Raw genomic sequence first — 15,100 nt, 5'->3', positions numbered from 1 at the left:
AAAAGGAGAGGCAGAGTTGTAAGTGACTTTGAGGATACCTCTTCAAGCTGCGTAAATGATATTTTCTTTGAATCTATCAGTTATAACAGGCTAATGCTCCTCTGGGAAGAAATGTTCCAAAATTTACAAGTCTGCAAGGCGCAGCGAGCTGAAGCCATGTCTCAGAGAAAGCAAGGATGGAAGAGTGCTATAAAGTTCGGTTTGGCTCTCTGTACTCCCTGTCACCGAACTCTGTCGTATTTACAGAATGGCTGATATCATATCAAAATCCCAATTAATACACTTTTTTTTATCATTTCTTATTTATAGCTAATTATATCACCCCCTGCCAAACCCCAGATGCAGCAGCTTCCTCCAACACAGCTAGAAACTTGTCCACCAGACAATACCTTAGAATAATGATAGGACAGCAGGCAGTGCAGTGAGCTTAATCCTTCCCTCCTAAGGGCCCCAGATTTATCAGGGAAATTTTACAGATAAACTGTATACAGAAAATGCCTTTAGGAAAACAGATAATTTGAGAAAAACCACTACGAGCAAGGATAAAGCTGCATAACCTTCTGAAAAACTGAAAATGTCATTTTATAAAGGCTAAAAAAGAAAAAGGAGGAAGGGATCGTTTGGCAAATATTACCACTGACACAATTAAAAGATATCCTCCTTGTAATCATTTTTATCAAAAGAGTGTAGTAAAACCAACAGCAAATGAAAAGAATCCTTGTTCTTATATTTTCTTTAAATTGGCATTCAAAGGCAGTTCTTCAAAATGCTCCACTAACAAAATATTTCCATCTCAGGGGAGATGTTGTGGACCACTTATACAACGTTAAGCGATGAATTTTTCAAACCAGCATCAAATACTGTATTTTCCTGAATGCAATCTTGCTCCTTGGGGCCAGCATAGAAGGAATGCATGCAAAGTTTCAAGGCAATCCCCTGTGAATATCAGGCAACTTAAACGTTCTTTTTAAAGCTGAGAAAGGCAGGAGCATGAAGACGTTCTGGCTAAGATGTGTTTTTTGCTTTGCAGTTGTAGTGAACAAGATCATCTGCAAATTTGCATTACCTGAAAAAAATTATGATGGCAAAATGCAGGCTGAAGCAGATAGGTGAAAAATGGGGGAATTGATTAAATTGATAAGTAGAAGTGCTGAGAAGAAGATGGATGTTTAGACAATGAGTATTTAATCAGAAGAAGACATGGAGGATTTAGACTTGAAATGATCAGTTCACAACGTAATTGCCATTCAAAGGGGAGTTGATGAAATCAAGCTGGAGCTCTTGCTGTTAGACTGCAATTTTGGCTCCTTGGGTTAATTTTATTTCAGAGGATTTTTGTGCTGACGGATGTCCTCAACTCAACTGTTTTGGTTCACGGAAACAGAAGTATGGGGTGAAGGTAGACCTTGAGGCCCGGCTGTGGTCCTCTTGGAAACTGAGTCTGTGCCAAGAGAGGATAGGGCAATGTGGAAGGTGAACCCAGTTACCTTCTTGTGCAATGGACTTCTGGTAGCTCTCCAAGCAAGCTGTTTCTGAGTGCTTGACCGGATAGCTAAGCAAGCTGTCTAACAAAAGCAGGGGGAAACAGGACATTGCTGAAAAGCGTAGTGCCCTGGCGGAGCTGGAACGATGTAGGCCTTTACTGGCTCATTCTGGAGAGGGGACGTTTTTATTCACATGTCCACTTCCAGGGAGCCAATATAGGTCCCCTCCTCATATGCTCTGAATCTCCCAGGTTCCATCCCAGTGTCTCCCCAAGGTCGGCTCTGCCACCTTGGGGGCTCTGTTTTCCACAAATCTGTGGCAAGTTGTATCCCAGCTGCCTTAACTGGGCACACTGGCACCAGGAGCCCATGAGAGCTCCCACACATCCCACGTTCCTGGGGACTCAACTAGACACAACCAGTCAAAACACCCCACTGTGGGAGTGAAAATGAGAGTGTTGTCCTGCCCTGTGTAGCTTTAGCACAAAGAGGAAAACAACCAAAATGTCCTTGTGAATAAAGAACAAGAAAAAAACTAGTTTACTGAACAGCGCATTCTTTGAATGCCTGCAGCTCTGACACTAAAACCAAGAGGAGAAAAGGGTTGGCTGGACTGAGAAAATGAAATTGCTGTTCATGCCGTGGAAAAATGGGAGGTGGTGATGTGGCACTCTAGCCCTTACGCTGACCTGGGAGACCCACAAAGTGCCAATTCTGTTTAAAAAGCATTGGGAAAGAACACATTGCTGTACTTGGGAAGGGGAAGGTGTAGCAGCACACAGTATACTTTAGGCTAGTGAATAACTGTAAGTAGAAAGCAAAGCATCATCTCTTATCAGGTGCTTAACAGTCTACATGGATGTGCTTCTTTGCACAGCCTTGGCTTCCAGCCCCAGAGAGCTCTCCCAGATGCTGCACAGCCATCTGGTAAAACAGCTAGCCTAGAAGAAAACAGGGAGAAAAGGGGGCTTCCGACAAACATACCTCTCACTTGAGACCTCTTCATCCTATGGCCACTCATGCTCTGAAGGCAAACGGTTCCTCTATTTAAGAAGGTGAGACTGAAAATCTCAGCTCCAAACATACCCAAAGGACTCCTAATCCAAACCTGAATTTGGCTTGCATTTATTATTTCGGATAGAGTTCTGGCTAAGATGGGTTTCTGTATTACAGAAGCAAGAGTTTTGCCATTTTCCCATCTCAGCTTACGATATTTGCCCTGTTGTGTCCCTTGCTGCTGCTGCACTCTGCAGCCCAGCACCGCTCTGCTTGTACAGAGCCGCCTTCTCTTTCTGCATCCCCTGGGTGTCCCATGGGGGGATCAAGCTGTGCCGGCTCACCTTGGCTCCGAGCAGGGTGTGCTGTGCCAGCTGAGCCTGCCCTCGCCTCCCCCAGCCATCCAGGTTTGCTGGCAGCCCCCATCCCCGAGCAGCACAGCTCCCACTCCCAACTCGGTCCTGATCTCGTCGGCTCTGCCAGTTGTCTTGATCTGTGGCACCTTTTGTCATTTTAGCGCTGGGCCCCTCCAGAGGCAAGCCTGCCAATTCAGCTGATTATTTTCTGCTCTTAAACAACTGTCCGCTGAGTAAAATATTGTGATTATCAAACCATTTTCCCCGGGGAGTAAAGCAGCTTTTAATACAAGGGGCACCGTCGGGAAAGGTCAGTTCAATTAAACAGTGAACTACTTAGCGGGATGTAGGCTCCCACAGGAGTTATCAGCATCATTGAACAACCAGTGTGGGGCCTTGCAATATGAAGCAGGCACAGCCGGCTCTGGAAAGTAAATAGGTTTGGGTCCATCCAAAAGGCCTCTTTTGGCTAATGAATCTGCTGACAGCCAAAGTAATTCATCTTTAACATAGGAACCCAGAGTGGTGAGTGTGACAATTATGGCTTATCTGTACATCACATTATTAGTTTTTAAACATTTTTTTTCCCCCCACCTTCAAGCATCTCCTTGCCTCTCTGAAATGTCTTTCTGCCTTCAGCAAGTCTTTAATCCCTTGGTGTTGGGAACTAGTATCACAAGAATGCGTTGTGTCTCCTGATAGTAATGTTTGCTTGTAGGGGCATTTACTGGTAGGCTTCAGAGCCAGGTATAGTAAAGTAGGTAAGCCACATAGTTGTCTTTGGAATTACATTCCTGTTTACTTTGTTTCTTTTTCTTCTTTAATAAATAAAACAGAGTTTTAGATGGACATTCCTTTACCTGAGCTAATTGGATATTGTTTCTGTGGAGATGATTCAGGGAAATTCAGTTCTAATCCCGGCTCAGGGATTTTAACTGTACTGTGCAGATCCTTGGCTAATTCCAGAGCAGATTTAGACCATAATGCCAAATTCCAGGCTGCTCAAACCAGAAATGTACCTGCCCCAGATTTGGACCCAGTTTATGCTCTCAGCTGCCCCAGGTGTTGGTTCAGTTTGTTCTGGACTGTGACAGAGATACGAGCCCTTGCAGGATTCATCAGTGTTCAGTCCTCAGGTTGCGTTCTGGTCCCATCAGCAAGGTGGGAGCGTTGATAGAACTTGGCAGGATCCTGTTGAATTCAAAAACAAACTCTAAGTGTGAGCAAGGATCTCTTGGAAGTGGAATGTCATTTTCTACCAAGAAGAGAAAATGAGAGGTGACCTTTCTTCCACTGACTTTGTTTTTTCAAGCATGCACAGGATGTGAAAGCAGCCATATAGAGGAGTGTATGCCTGGTTCCTGTTCAGCGGGCACACCGAACTCCTTTTGTAGGTCTTGAGCAAAATCACAGCGTGGAAGGAAAAGGTGAAAATAATGATTCATTGTGCGTCTGTATCACTTTTCACATAAGAACTTGAAGAAACATTATTCCTGTTTTCTTGAAGTTTCACACAGTCACCCCAGTTACATGCATGTCTGTAAAGGCTGGTGACTAAGGATGGAGAACTGAGGTAACAGCAAAGCAGCTCTGGTTGGCAGTGTGGGCAGTCAGCAAGGGGCATGGTGCTCTGCCTCGAAGCGGGGCTCAAGTCCACCTGAGCCAGCGTTGCACAGAGACCTGGCAGTTGGGCTGTGGGGAATTGAAAGCTCTGCAGCACTGCATCTCTATATAATGCACATGGATGGTGCCCAAGCCTCCTTTGAGGCTTCTGAGGTTTTTGACAGCCTGGACCTTCCTGTGGAGTTTAGGAACTGCACAAGGACTTGGCCTTTATTCTCTTCTTCTCCTTTGGCTCTGATTCTATGGGAGTGGAGGAGAAAATCTTTCCTCACACTGCACTCCTATTGCCTTCCCTCTATGTAGGTTACAATGACTGTAGAAACAGCTGTTATCTGAAACCTCACTCTTGCTGTGTAGTTGTGACACACAAAACCAAAAATGCAAGTTCTTTCCCTTGTAGATTTCACAAAGCAACCTACAACCAAACAGGATCTAAAACCAAGATCCCCATGAATATACCCAGAGGAGCACTCTAGGTGGCTGGAGCAAAAATAGGAAAGCGATGGTGGAGGCTTATGCTGGTGTGCCTGATGCTGCACAAAGCAGGAAATAAAGGGCTTGAAGCAGAGGTCTACACTGGAGCAGATATTCAGTCTTACTGCTTTCACGAGATTTTTTTCTTTGTGTACATACACATCACACATTAGAAAGAACTTCTTTTATCCTTTGCCTTTCATTTTCATTCGTGGTTTAGCAGTCATGTTATATGAAAAACAGCTAACATCCAGCCTTCGTTTTGCTGTTGCCTTTCTGTCTCAGAAGGCGTCGGAGATCAAACGACTGTCCAAGGTAACACCCCTCTGTTACACATGGGTAGGAAAAGGGCTAGGAAAAAGTTATGAGTGAGCTCTCTCTCTCCTTGCACATACAGTGACAGAAGACAGCAGATCTCTCCAAAGGAAAGATCACGAGAATGGGGTGACAAGAACAGTCAGCGTATTCCCACAGGACAATAGTCTGCCTGTTATTCAGGGGGTTGATCCTGCCAAGCTGGCTAGTACCACGTGCACAAGCAATAACAGTGCCTCATATGCCAGATGTTTCCTAGCTCCAAAAAATACCTTTAAAAGGTTTATATGGGTAAGTCTCTAGCTTGCTTAAAAATTGAATTCAGCACTCAGACTAGAGGACTTTTGTGCCAGTAGTGTGCAAGAAATGGCTGCATGTCAAATCCAGAGCAAGAGCGTTTTCTCTTTGTGTGAAGGTCAGAAAGCAGCTGATGCTATTCTGTTTCTCCCAGGCAGGGGGTGAAAGTGCCTGCAAGTGCATCCCCTTCTCCACGGGATTCAATGAGTCCACTTCTTGTGGACAGTGGGCGAATGTTCTTGTAGATGACTCAGTTCCACACCTGCCGAACCCACGTACTGCAGGAACACTGCAGTCTCTAATTTTTTTAAGGGTTTGTTATCTCTTAAAGTGTTCACCCTTCTAAATTTAAAGAAAAAAAAACCCTTGGGGAGATTTATCAACAATACGTTTCACATCTCCCTGTCTCAGACCACAGTAGGTGTGAATGTCCTGTGCTGTCTGGATGATGTTCGTTTGCAAACAGATGCAATATTTTGGTCTGCATTTGTAGCATGGACTCCAAGAGCTTGAGCTCGATCACTTAAAGGTGATCTAGCAGTAGATATTCTACAGATAAAATATTGATGAGACGTGAAAGGCTGTTAATGTAGCATATATTTTCTAGGTAGGCATCCAGGCAGGGCTGGTGATGCTTACCTCCGCACAGCCACCTTTACTCAGAAGCTGTAAGCTCCTTGTTCCTGTAGGGCTGCGTCCTGCTCTGTCACCGTCTCCTGTGGGACACAGACTGCCCCAGTGCAACAGAATTTCATTTCTCCTATGTGAGGGATTCTGTGTGTTCCTCTCCATGGCATAACTCGGCGTCTTGGCAGGATTTTTGCCAGAGAAAACAGAGAGAGGAAGCTGCAGGCAGCCTTGCAAATGTCAGAGTGTTGGCCAAAAGCTTGAGTAGTTTCATCTCGTGGCTGTACCACAGCACGTATAGGAATGCAAAAACCCATCTATGTTGTTGCAACTCCTAGATATTGTATTGCTTGGAAAAGAGATGCCAATCTTCCAAATGCTATACCAGGTTGTCCCCTCCTACCAAGCAAAACCTGTTGACTTGGGCTTTTTGCCAGCAGCCAGGATTTGGCCCATATTGCGAGAATCAGCCTCTTAGCCATGATCATTGTTCTCAAAATCTAAAGCTGCTCATATGGCGTTAGACTCCCGTCAGCCCGCTCTTGTCTCCCAGGATAGCCCTTGCTATATTTAGGACTAAATCCTCCTGCAGTACCAGGCTGACCCCTTAACTGCGCAGCGCTCGACAACCCTTCACCTCTGTAGTCCTCCGCACTGCGTCTGCCACCGACCCCCCGGCAGCTCTGCCTTCCCATTTGTATGTTTGAAGGTATGAAGCAAACCAGTTCTCATCCATTTACAGAGGAGCCAAAGCTAAATTTATGTGTTACTTTTATCACTGCACTTTCCCCCAAAAGATTTACATTGTGTTTCCAACCGTGTATCTACAGGGCTAAACAAAGGATTTCTGTGTATTACTCAAAGTGAGCTCTCATTGCTTACAGTTATCCCTCCTGCTAAAGCTCTTTCTTATGTTCCTGTGCCTTCAGCCCAGTGTAATTTCATTTGTGGCCTGAAAAGAGGTTTTATGCTTTTTAGTTAGTCTATATTACGGTATAATTATTCATCTTTTTTATTTTTTTTTCCTTAGTAACAAAACCAACGTGGTTGAGCGTGAAGAAAATGCACCGTCTAAAACTGTGGGTGTAAATTATTGTGTCGCTTAAATAACTTGAGAGTGGCCAAAAAGATATTGCTCAGACTTTCCAGAGCAATTCACACTCAGGCCAAGACCCTTATGTGCCATTTACCAACCTGAAATATCTCTTTAGCTAAACTATAAATCAAGGAAAGCCTAGCGCTGCTGGAGCAGCCAGAGCACCCGTTTACCCCTGGCCCTGCTAGATGGCAGTACTGCCAGGAACCAGCCGGGCTTCGGGAGGCGGCCCTCCCTGCTCAGTACATGCAAACAGCTCCAAACAGGCGGTACAGCATTTCTGAGAAGAGTAAAATCCTAAATGCAGGGACCAGAATAAGCAGAGCCAGAGGCGTTCTTAGTGGGGATTTGGAGACATTAAGGGGAATCGGAATAAAATCCCCGTGTTTCCCTGCCTCCTCCCCCCTCACTGGTGTTTTCCCATCAGGTTCAGTCAGGGTAAGTGTGAAGGTCTTTTCTTCTGCAGCGTCTTCGCTGCTTGCTTCGTCTCAACTGTGCCTGTTACCAACTACTTCAATTTCCAGAGCTGATGCTGCATTTTTTCCTGCTTTCTCTAAAGTGCGTTTGAGCACTGGCAGACTGAATGGCAATTGATCGTAATTGCTCTTAAAAACTGTTGCATTCAGTAGTGGCACCAGTAACTGCTAAAGAGGAGCAGGTCTCCTTTCCTTTCCTTGGGTTTTTGGAATATCGTGGTGGTGGTGTGGTAGGGGGTCCTGCCGGTGAGGCAGGTTTCCTGAGGGTGATCTGGGAAGAGCACAGCAGAGTGAATCAGATCCAGTAGCCCCTCTGCCATGGATGTCTGTGCAGAGCAGAGGTGCCGACAGAAAGGCACTAGGCTGCTGCCAAGTCTAATTGGAAGGTGCAGCGATCACACACCGTGTGCTCAGAAAAGCATCTCCTGGCTTTCTCCTTCCCATGTCCTCTTTGTGCTATGGAGACAGCTTTTTGGAAAGCAAACCCCCGGCAGGTCCTCAGCTGGCATCTGTTATCATCCTTCCAGCAGAGGCCACAAAGCATTCACTGAGGCTCTGCTCTCTCATGGGCGAATCTGCAGTAGATTCCTCCCCAGTGCCCGGTGTACAGGTAGAACAAACATTAACATTCATTGCAGTTTGCTGTTATTTATTTAGTTATTTAATCTGCTGCTTAACGTTGCTTGTGGGCTTTTCTTCTAATGGATTTGTCTGACATTCTGCAAATCTCCCTTGCAGTTGGCCAGAGGGGTGGTTGCTGGTGTTCACATGCTTGCAATACAAAGGGGTCTCCGAGTCATCTCTCACTAGTTTAATGCTAGGTCTTGGTGACAGGGTGAAGGGAGGCTCCAAAACAATCTAAAAGACGTGAGTGGGATAGCTAGAGTGAGGAGGTTTCTGCCAGTTTATGAAGGGCAAAGTGGGCTCTTGAGGCTCAAGTGAATCTTAACAGCCTTAGTGTAACTCCCCCTGTAATGGGCTAAAAGTGTGCTAAATGGGAAACCTGTGCTTGAAACAAGCAAAGAGTTTGCAATTTCCCCCTACTCCCCCTCATCATCTGAAGCTTAGGCTGTGTTTAGGCACAGAAAGGGAAAACTTTGTATCCGCAAGTTAAAATTTCAGGGCTTTCTGGAATCCAGATGGTGTTCAAAGGTCATGAGAACATTGTGCTTGGCCTTTACAACCCCCAAAAAGTCTCCAGTGTGTCACAGAATGTCACGGTGGGTAAGGTACAGGTGGGATTAGAAATAGGTGTTTAACCACCAGCACTGCTCTTGTCTCATACACACCTTTCAGAGGAAAGAAGCAAGATTTTCTGCTAAAAAGAAATGTTCTTAACAGAGAACACAATTCCTGAGGTCTGCCAGGTGCTTTGCGCAAGTCAGGTGGTGTTATTATTTTTTTTATTATTCAGGTTTTTTTCCTACATATTTCTCAGGTGTTCCCAAGGTCCTTCTTGGCTGCCACCCATGCCCTCCTCAGGGTCACTGTGCTTTGACTGAAAAGGGGGAGAGAGACCTGAGATCACATTGCAGCACATTGATATGAAGCAGGTGCAGCTTTGAGACAGATTCTGCTATCTCAGCCACCTCCCACGTTCCCGTCTGGATTGCAAACTTACTTTTTTTTTTTTCCTCCCCCTTTCCCCTCTTGTCAAGAAAATTTGCAGAGCTTGTCCTTCATCTCCTTCCAAAGATAGAGCTTGTGGAAGGAAAACAGCAGAGAGATGCTGAATCTTATCAGGGTTCCCTGCACTTAAGCTGTCAGCTGTAGCTGGGGCGGGATTTCCTCTTGATTTCGTGTAACTGTAGAAAAGAATTTTTTTTGTGATTTACCTGTCTGGTTCCTTCATTTTCTAATTCACAGAAGTGACAACATTTCCCCTTTTAAAATTTAGTGTTTGTTCTCCTTTATATCATGCAGTCGCAATGGCAAGTGGAATGGCTACGCTGTCTGAAGTGTAACCATCATGATACAAGCCTAGGTACAGAGAAGATTCCCAGTGGAGCTGTATAGCCCTCAGGCCCACTGCGTAGTTCTTTCCAGGGGATAGATGTGGGAGGAGATGTGATTCAGGTGCCCAAAACATGAAATGGGGTCTCCATTTTTCTCAAAAAGACCCCATTGCCTCTCTTGCCTTGGTTCAGGATCTGGGGAGCAACAGTTCTGGGGATGTTTGATAGTAAACCTGCTCTCCTTGCAGGAGTCTTGTAAGGGAATTGTTTGCTTCCTGGAGACGAAATCCACCGTAATTACAAAAACAGGTTATTGTGTCACCTTCCATGTTAGACTGACATTTCCAAATGCGCATCCATCCTCACAGGGGAGCATTGCTGCAGCCAGCACTCATCAACGGCACGCTCTGTGGGGGACTAAGTCACCGGTCAGCTCAAAAAGCCAGCTCGCCAGGGCTTGCTCGCACATGTCAAGTCAGTCCCTGTCTCCTCTCACAGCTGCCACCGCAGTGGCCTGAGACAGCGGCGTGGTGCTCAGAAATAGCTGGCAAGGCTGCAGGGGAGGCCAGTGGGACGCATGATGCCTGTCAGCTCCTAGCCAAATCTTGAAAGGCTTTTTTTTCCCGCTTTCTGCCTGTTTTTAAAAGCAGGGTGCTACCTTGTTTAATGGTTTAATAGATCAGTTGGGCAATTTTTGTTAGAGGATTGTTTTGAATTTTTGTTTTTGCAACGTGTCTCCCTGAAGGATTGCTGGTTTAAGTCTAGAGCAGGGAGCTGGGAGTCTGAGCCCTACCTGGGAAGTGGTACCCAGCGATGGCTGGGAGATGCTACACTGCCTACGTGAGATGTTGCTCCTGCTGTTGTGCAGATGTGGCACAGGAGCTTCCCATGGCACTTGCAAACAAACGTTGCAGTGATAATTTTGGCCAGACTGCTCGCAGCGCAGGGGACTGTAATGTCCAGAGCTGTAGCCTCTTAGTTAAGAATTACAGAAGTAGTGGATTTGCTTTGTGTATTCACGGAGACAGTAATAATGAGCTCGTTACCCTATAATAAACAACTTTACAAAATGCAGAGTTCTCTCAGCATAAGGATGGGAAGGCTCAGATTTCTTGCCAGCAGTGTCAGGTACGTCAGGGAGCGTGCATGTGTATGAAGTGCATCACTAGAAATGCTGGCTGCAGTTGGAGATTTCACTTTTTGGTGAGGTTATGCTCCCTCTCCACCATGTGATAAAGAGGAGGAACAAAAGCAGCTGCTCAGTAAAATAAGAAGTGAGAGACTAGTGGGTTGCAATTATCCAAAGTGAGTTAAAAATCCACGATAGAAGGGGACAAGCCAATTCGCCCAAGTTTCACAGAGCAGCTAAATCTGTGCAGACATCTCTGTCGATAGGCTCGTTGCTTGGGCTTCCTCAGAAGAATATGCTCAGTTGCTAGACCTCCAGTAGCTTTCAGTGTGTTTAAGAAATGAGGAGCTGCTAAACATTAGCTGTAAATTCTGCCTAGAAAGTTGCAGATTTCAGAAAGTGTAGCAGAAAATAGCTCGGTGGCAAAGAACAGAGTAGGCTGAAGATCAAAACAAATGTCCCAGCCGCTGGCATTTCCTGTCCTGCAGCTAGGTTTGTTGTGTAACTGGGCTGAATGCACACTGCAGCCACAATTTTAGCAGGAACCTTCATGGTGCAGTCTCAGTGGGGATTTTGGCTGCAGCAACGTAAGCTGTCCTGTGCTGTTGCAAATTGGAAGGCAGTCTTTGCTGACCTGAGCAACTGGCTCAGACGTTCAGTAGGTGCTTCAGAAACGCAGTGCTGTAAAATAAATGATCGTGTGCCTCCAGTCCAGAGCTTCTTGAAAGCAAGCCCTCTCAAGTCTTGCAGTTAAGCAGTAAAGCTTGCTTCTGAAGCTATGCGTGTCCCTCCCTTCCCCTGTGCCCAGCCTTCTTTCTTCATTAGCATTCAAGGCCTAGGAATAGTTATTCCCTCTTTGATTGTACCTTTGGCGAACAGCTGAAAGGTAGCGGTGTTGCTGTTTAGTGATTCCAAGATGTGAAAAGCAGAGAAAATGCTTCATACCAATTAGCTAACTGCGGTGGCAGTTGGGCTGTGGGTATGCAATAGTCCTTTTTTTCAGGGAAGGGCTTCAGTTAAGAAGTTGGCTTGTGGTTTGTTTATTACATCTCAGGATCGAAGTAGTTTTTCCCCCTTCCCACAGCCAGATACTGAGTTTATACTGTTTTAAGGTCAAATACATGAAGTCGTCTTGACATGAGCAAGAATGATAGTTGTTGCTGGCGTGCCAGCGAGTTGTATGGCCAGCGAGGCTCTGCTCTGCTGTGTTCTCCTTAGCCTGCAAACAGCTAATGTGATCTGTCTGCGTGGCAATGAAAACTGAGTGTTATTTTCCAAACACATTATTATTGCCTTTCAGAGCAGACCCAGTTATCTGACCACAGGTAAAGAAACCATTTGCAGTCGAAAGGTAGTAAAAAAATTTAGTCACCTGTCTACCAAAATGTTAATCGATATACCCCTGTCATGCACTGCCTTACCTCAGCCCCACAGCACCTTCCTGGCCACCTCCACACCCCTTCCCACCAGCACCCTGCATGTACTGGGTGCTGCGAGAGAGCACCACTAAGAGGAGGGAGGCTCTGGGGACCCCTCAGGCCCTTTACTATTGATGGGCTACAAGGTGGCTGCCCCGCTTATTCATTGGTCTCCTCATGGTCCTGGAGAAGGAAGGAACAAGACTTTTAGGTATACAGTTAGGTGGTTTTTTTTCCCCACGTAATTATGAAGAACTCATGAGGAGTACACGGAGTCTCCTTGAGAGACCTTAAGAGGTAACAGTACAAGTGAACTGGTTGCAATATGATTGGGTTTAAATCACCTGAATCCCAAGTTTCTTCTAGTTGAAGTATTTGAGAGACAGCCGGTGTTGTAAATCCTTATTCACACCAGAGAAATAGAAACCTTTCGATGGCCATATCCATGACATGCGTTATTTTCCCTCTTCTTGTCTCAGTGCATACTTGGCTCATTCTGTCCTGAATAAATAGAACAAATGTCCCACAGCTGGATGTGAAATCTCATGACAGTGCTGTAGGTGAGAAGTATGAAACTGTGCCCTCCCTTGTGTTTTTCTGCAGCAAGAAAGCTTGACGGTTGCTAAATGGCTTTATACGAGCATTTCTTTGCAAAATCTTCTGCTATCCTTCAGCTAGATAGTGCCACACAAATGAGGATTTGTCAGGTCTAAAAGCAAGTATGGAAATTAACCTGTAAAAATCGTTCCACACCAGGTTGTAGCTCAAAGGATACGTTTATGCTGTGTCGTAGGAAAACCGGTGGCAGTTATGCCCCTCTTAGGACTACACTGAATAGCGCAAGAAAGCTGAATTAAGCAGTTCTTCTATGTATAGACAGGTCATCACTAATTACCCATGATGGTGAAGATAAGGGAATTCTGCTTGGCTTGTTAACACTGTGAAATAAGCTATGCGCCTTCAGTCTGGTTTGGCTCTTCTAAAGTTTCATGTACAATGGCTTTAGGGCAGGAGAGAATATTTCACATTGTATAAATCAGTATAGATAAAATTGCTCATTAACTTTATAAAAGCGTTTCCTTGGGCAAAGTCTAAGAGAAATGTCCAGGGTGCCTGTTTTTCTCTTGAGTTCCTTTAATGTGTTCTCAGTCTTTATTTGGTAAGAGTATTTTGATTTGATTTTCTTGGTGTTTGGGATAATATCTATTACAAATCCAGGGATAATTAGGAGAAGAAGAGCTGACTGTGTTAAGGGATTCTCAGCAGGAAAGTAAAACTAAGCAAGGAAATCAGAAAAGGTTAGGCATGAAGTTCTGCTGCAATGAAACACGACTTTGTACGTTTGAAGATGCATATAGTAAGTGCTCTCAGAGCAAACTGGTAACAGTAGTTTGACTTGCTAGGAGAAAAAAGACCCTGTGGTAGGAACTCACCTGACATAGCTTTATATGTATGATGTAGCCATCCACATCTGAGCTAGTCGTAAAACCTCCCTGCATAGTCACCAGAGATACAGGCTTTTTCAGGACGTTAACAGGTTGGCTTGCTTTAAGTGTGTGTCTTAAGTGAAGATGAAATGTGCCCAAGTATCAGTTCCCCTCCATGAAGAGGAGGGAAGTGCTGGGTGGTAGTTCAAGTATCTATGAGTGTTAAAATGAAGCCTAATCTATGGGACAATTTCTGGTGTTTATTTCTTCCTTCATGAGACATCCCAGTAGTTTCAGCCTGGCTAGACAACTGCTTATAATCTGGGGACTTCAGAGAGTTGCAGTCTTTGCAGAATAACTCTGATTACTGAATAATGTGTGCCAGCCTTTGGGGTGAGGGCCATCTCTTTGTTCTGTGTTCATACAGCCCCAGGCACAGCAGGGTCCTGCCCCGGGATGGCCCTCATGTACACAGCCACAACACAGATAATCAATAATAGCAGACTTAATTTGAACTTTGATCAGTCTCTCTTCCTTCTAATTCGCTGTGTTTTAAATCCCTGTGATGTCTAAATGAGGTTTGATAACAATTCTCTGTCTCTCATTTCCTCCCGTCCCACAGGAGCACATTTACAAGCTGATGAAGAGTGACAGCTATGCGCGCTTCCTCCGTTCGAATGCTTACCAGGACTTATTGCTGGCGAAGAAGAAGGTATCTGTTGGAAAGGACGTGCTTGCATCTCTTAGCACCTCTTGATTCTCGCCTGCTGCTTGCTGCTAGTGTGAAAATGAAAATATTGTTTCCTTTTTTCTTTTTTTCCTTTTTTTAAGAAAGGAATGAGCACTTTTGTTTTCTTCACTGGGGCACAGGGTACGGCATCCATATGCACAGCCTCAGCGTGTGTTTTGGGGAAACATGGTGGCCCAAGGTAAAAATAGTATGGAAAAGTTTTTGTCTCGCACAGCTGTCTCCCAAACTCAGTGCGGGCAATTAAAATTGCCTCTTCCTCATAACAAAGATGGTGTGTGATATGAGAAGCAAATCCCATCAGTCTGTTCATTACTGGTGCAAAATTCTCCCATTCTGGTGTTCACCTCCCTAGCCTCACCATGTGCTCTTCCCTTTGGATGCCTTACCTATAGACCTCCCTGCAGTGATTCCCATGCTCCTTTTCTCCCTTTCCCTTGCTTTTGGCTCCCCAGAGATTGTTCCTTTTCCTTGGAGATGAGAAATAATTGCAACCTATGCAGTTATCAAGAATACCAGACACATTTTCTCACAGGAGAACTGGGTTTGAGCTCTTTTTAGCCTTTTTGGTATCTGCATGTGCTCTGCCAGCTCTGTGTTTCTGCCAGGACCCCCCAGCTCAGAGTAGCAAAGGAGTGGTTACGTAGAGTTACGGCAGCTCCTGTTCAAGTGTCCCTTC

At 45.2% G+C, this 15,100-nt stretch overlaps 1 protein-coding gene across 12 annotated transcripts in view; it reads left to right on the top strand.

Moving 5' to 3' along the window:
• Window positions 1-15,100, top strand: part of RGS6 (regulator of G protein signaling 6) — a 293,044-nt gene that overhangs the window by 247,059 nt on the left and 30,885 nt on the right. For all 12 annotated transcript variants that reach the window (XM_074584769.1, XM_074584764.1, XM_074584760.1 and 9 more), the window contains one exon: window positions 14,296-14,385. In XM_074584769.1, the coding sequence (XP_074440870.1) occupies window positions 14,296-14,385 (90 nt within the window). The remainder of the gene's footprint in view (window positions 1-14,295; window positions 14,386-15,100) is intronic.

This window comes from Larus michahellis, chromosome 4 (genome assembly GCF_964199755.1).
Source record: "Larus michahellis chromosome 4, bLarMic1.1, whole genome shotgun sequence".
NCBI classification, from domain to species: domain Eukaryota; kingdom Metazoa; phylum Chordata; class Aves; order Charadriiformes; family Laridae; genus Larus; species Larus michahellis.
Note: the sequence above shows the minus strand (reverse complement) of the source record. Positions and strands in the feature narration are given on the sequence as shown.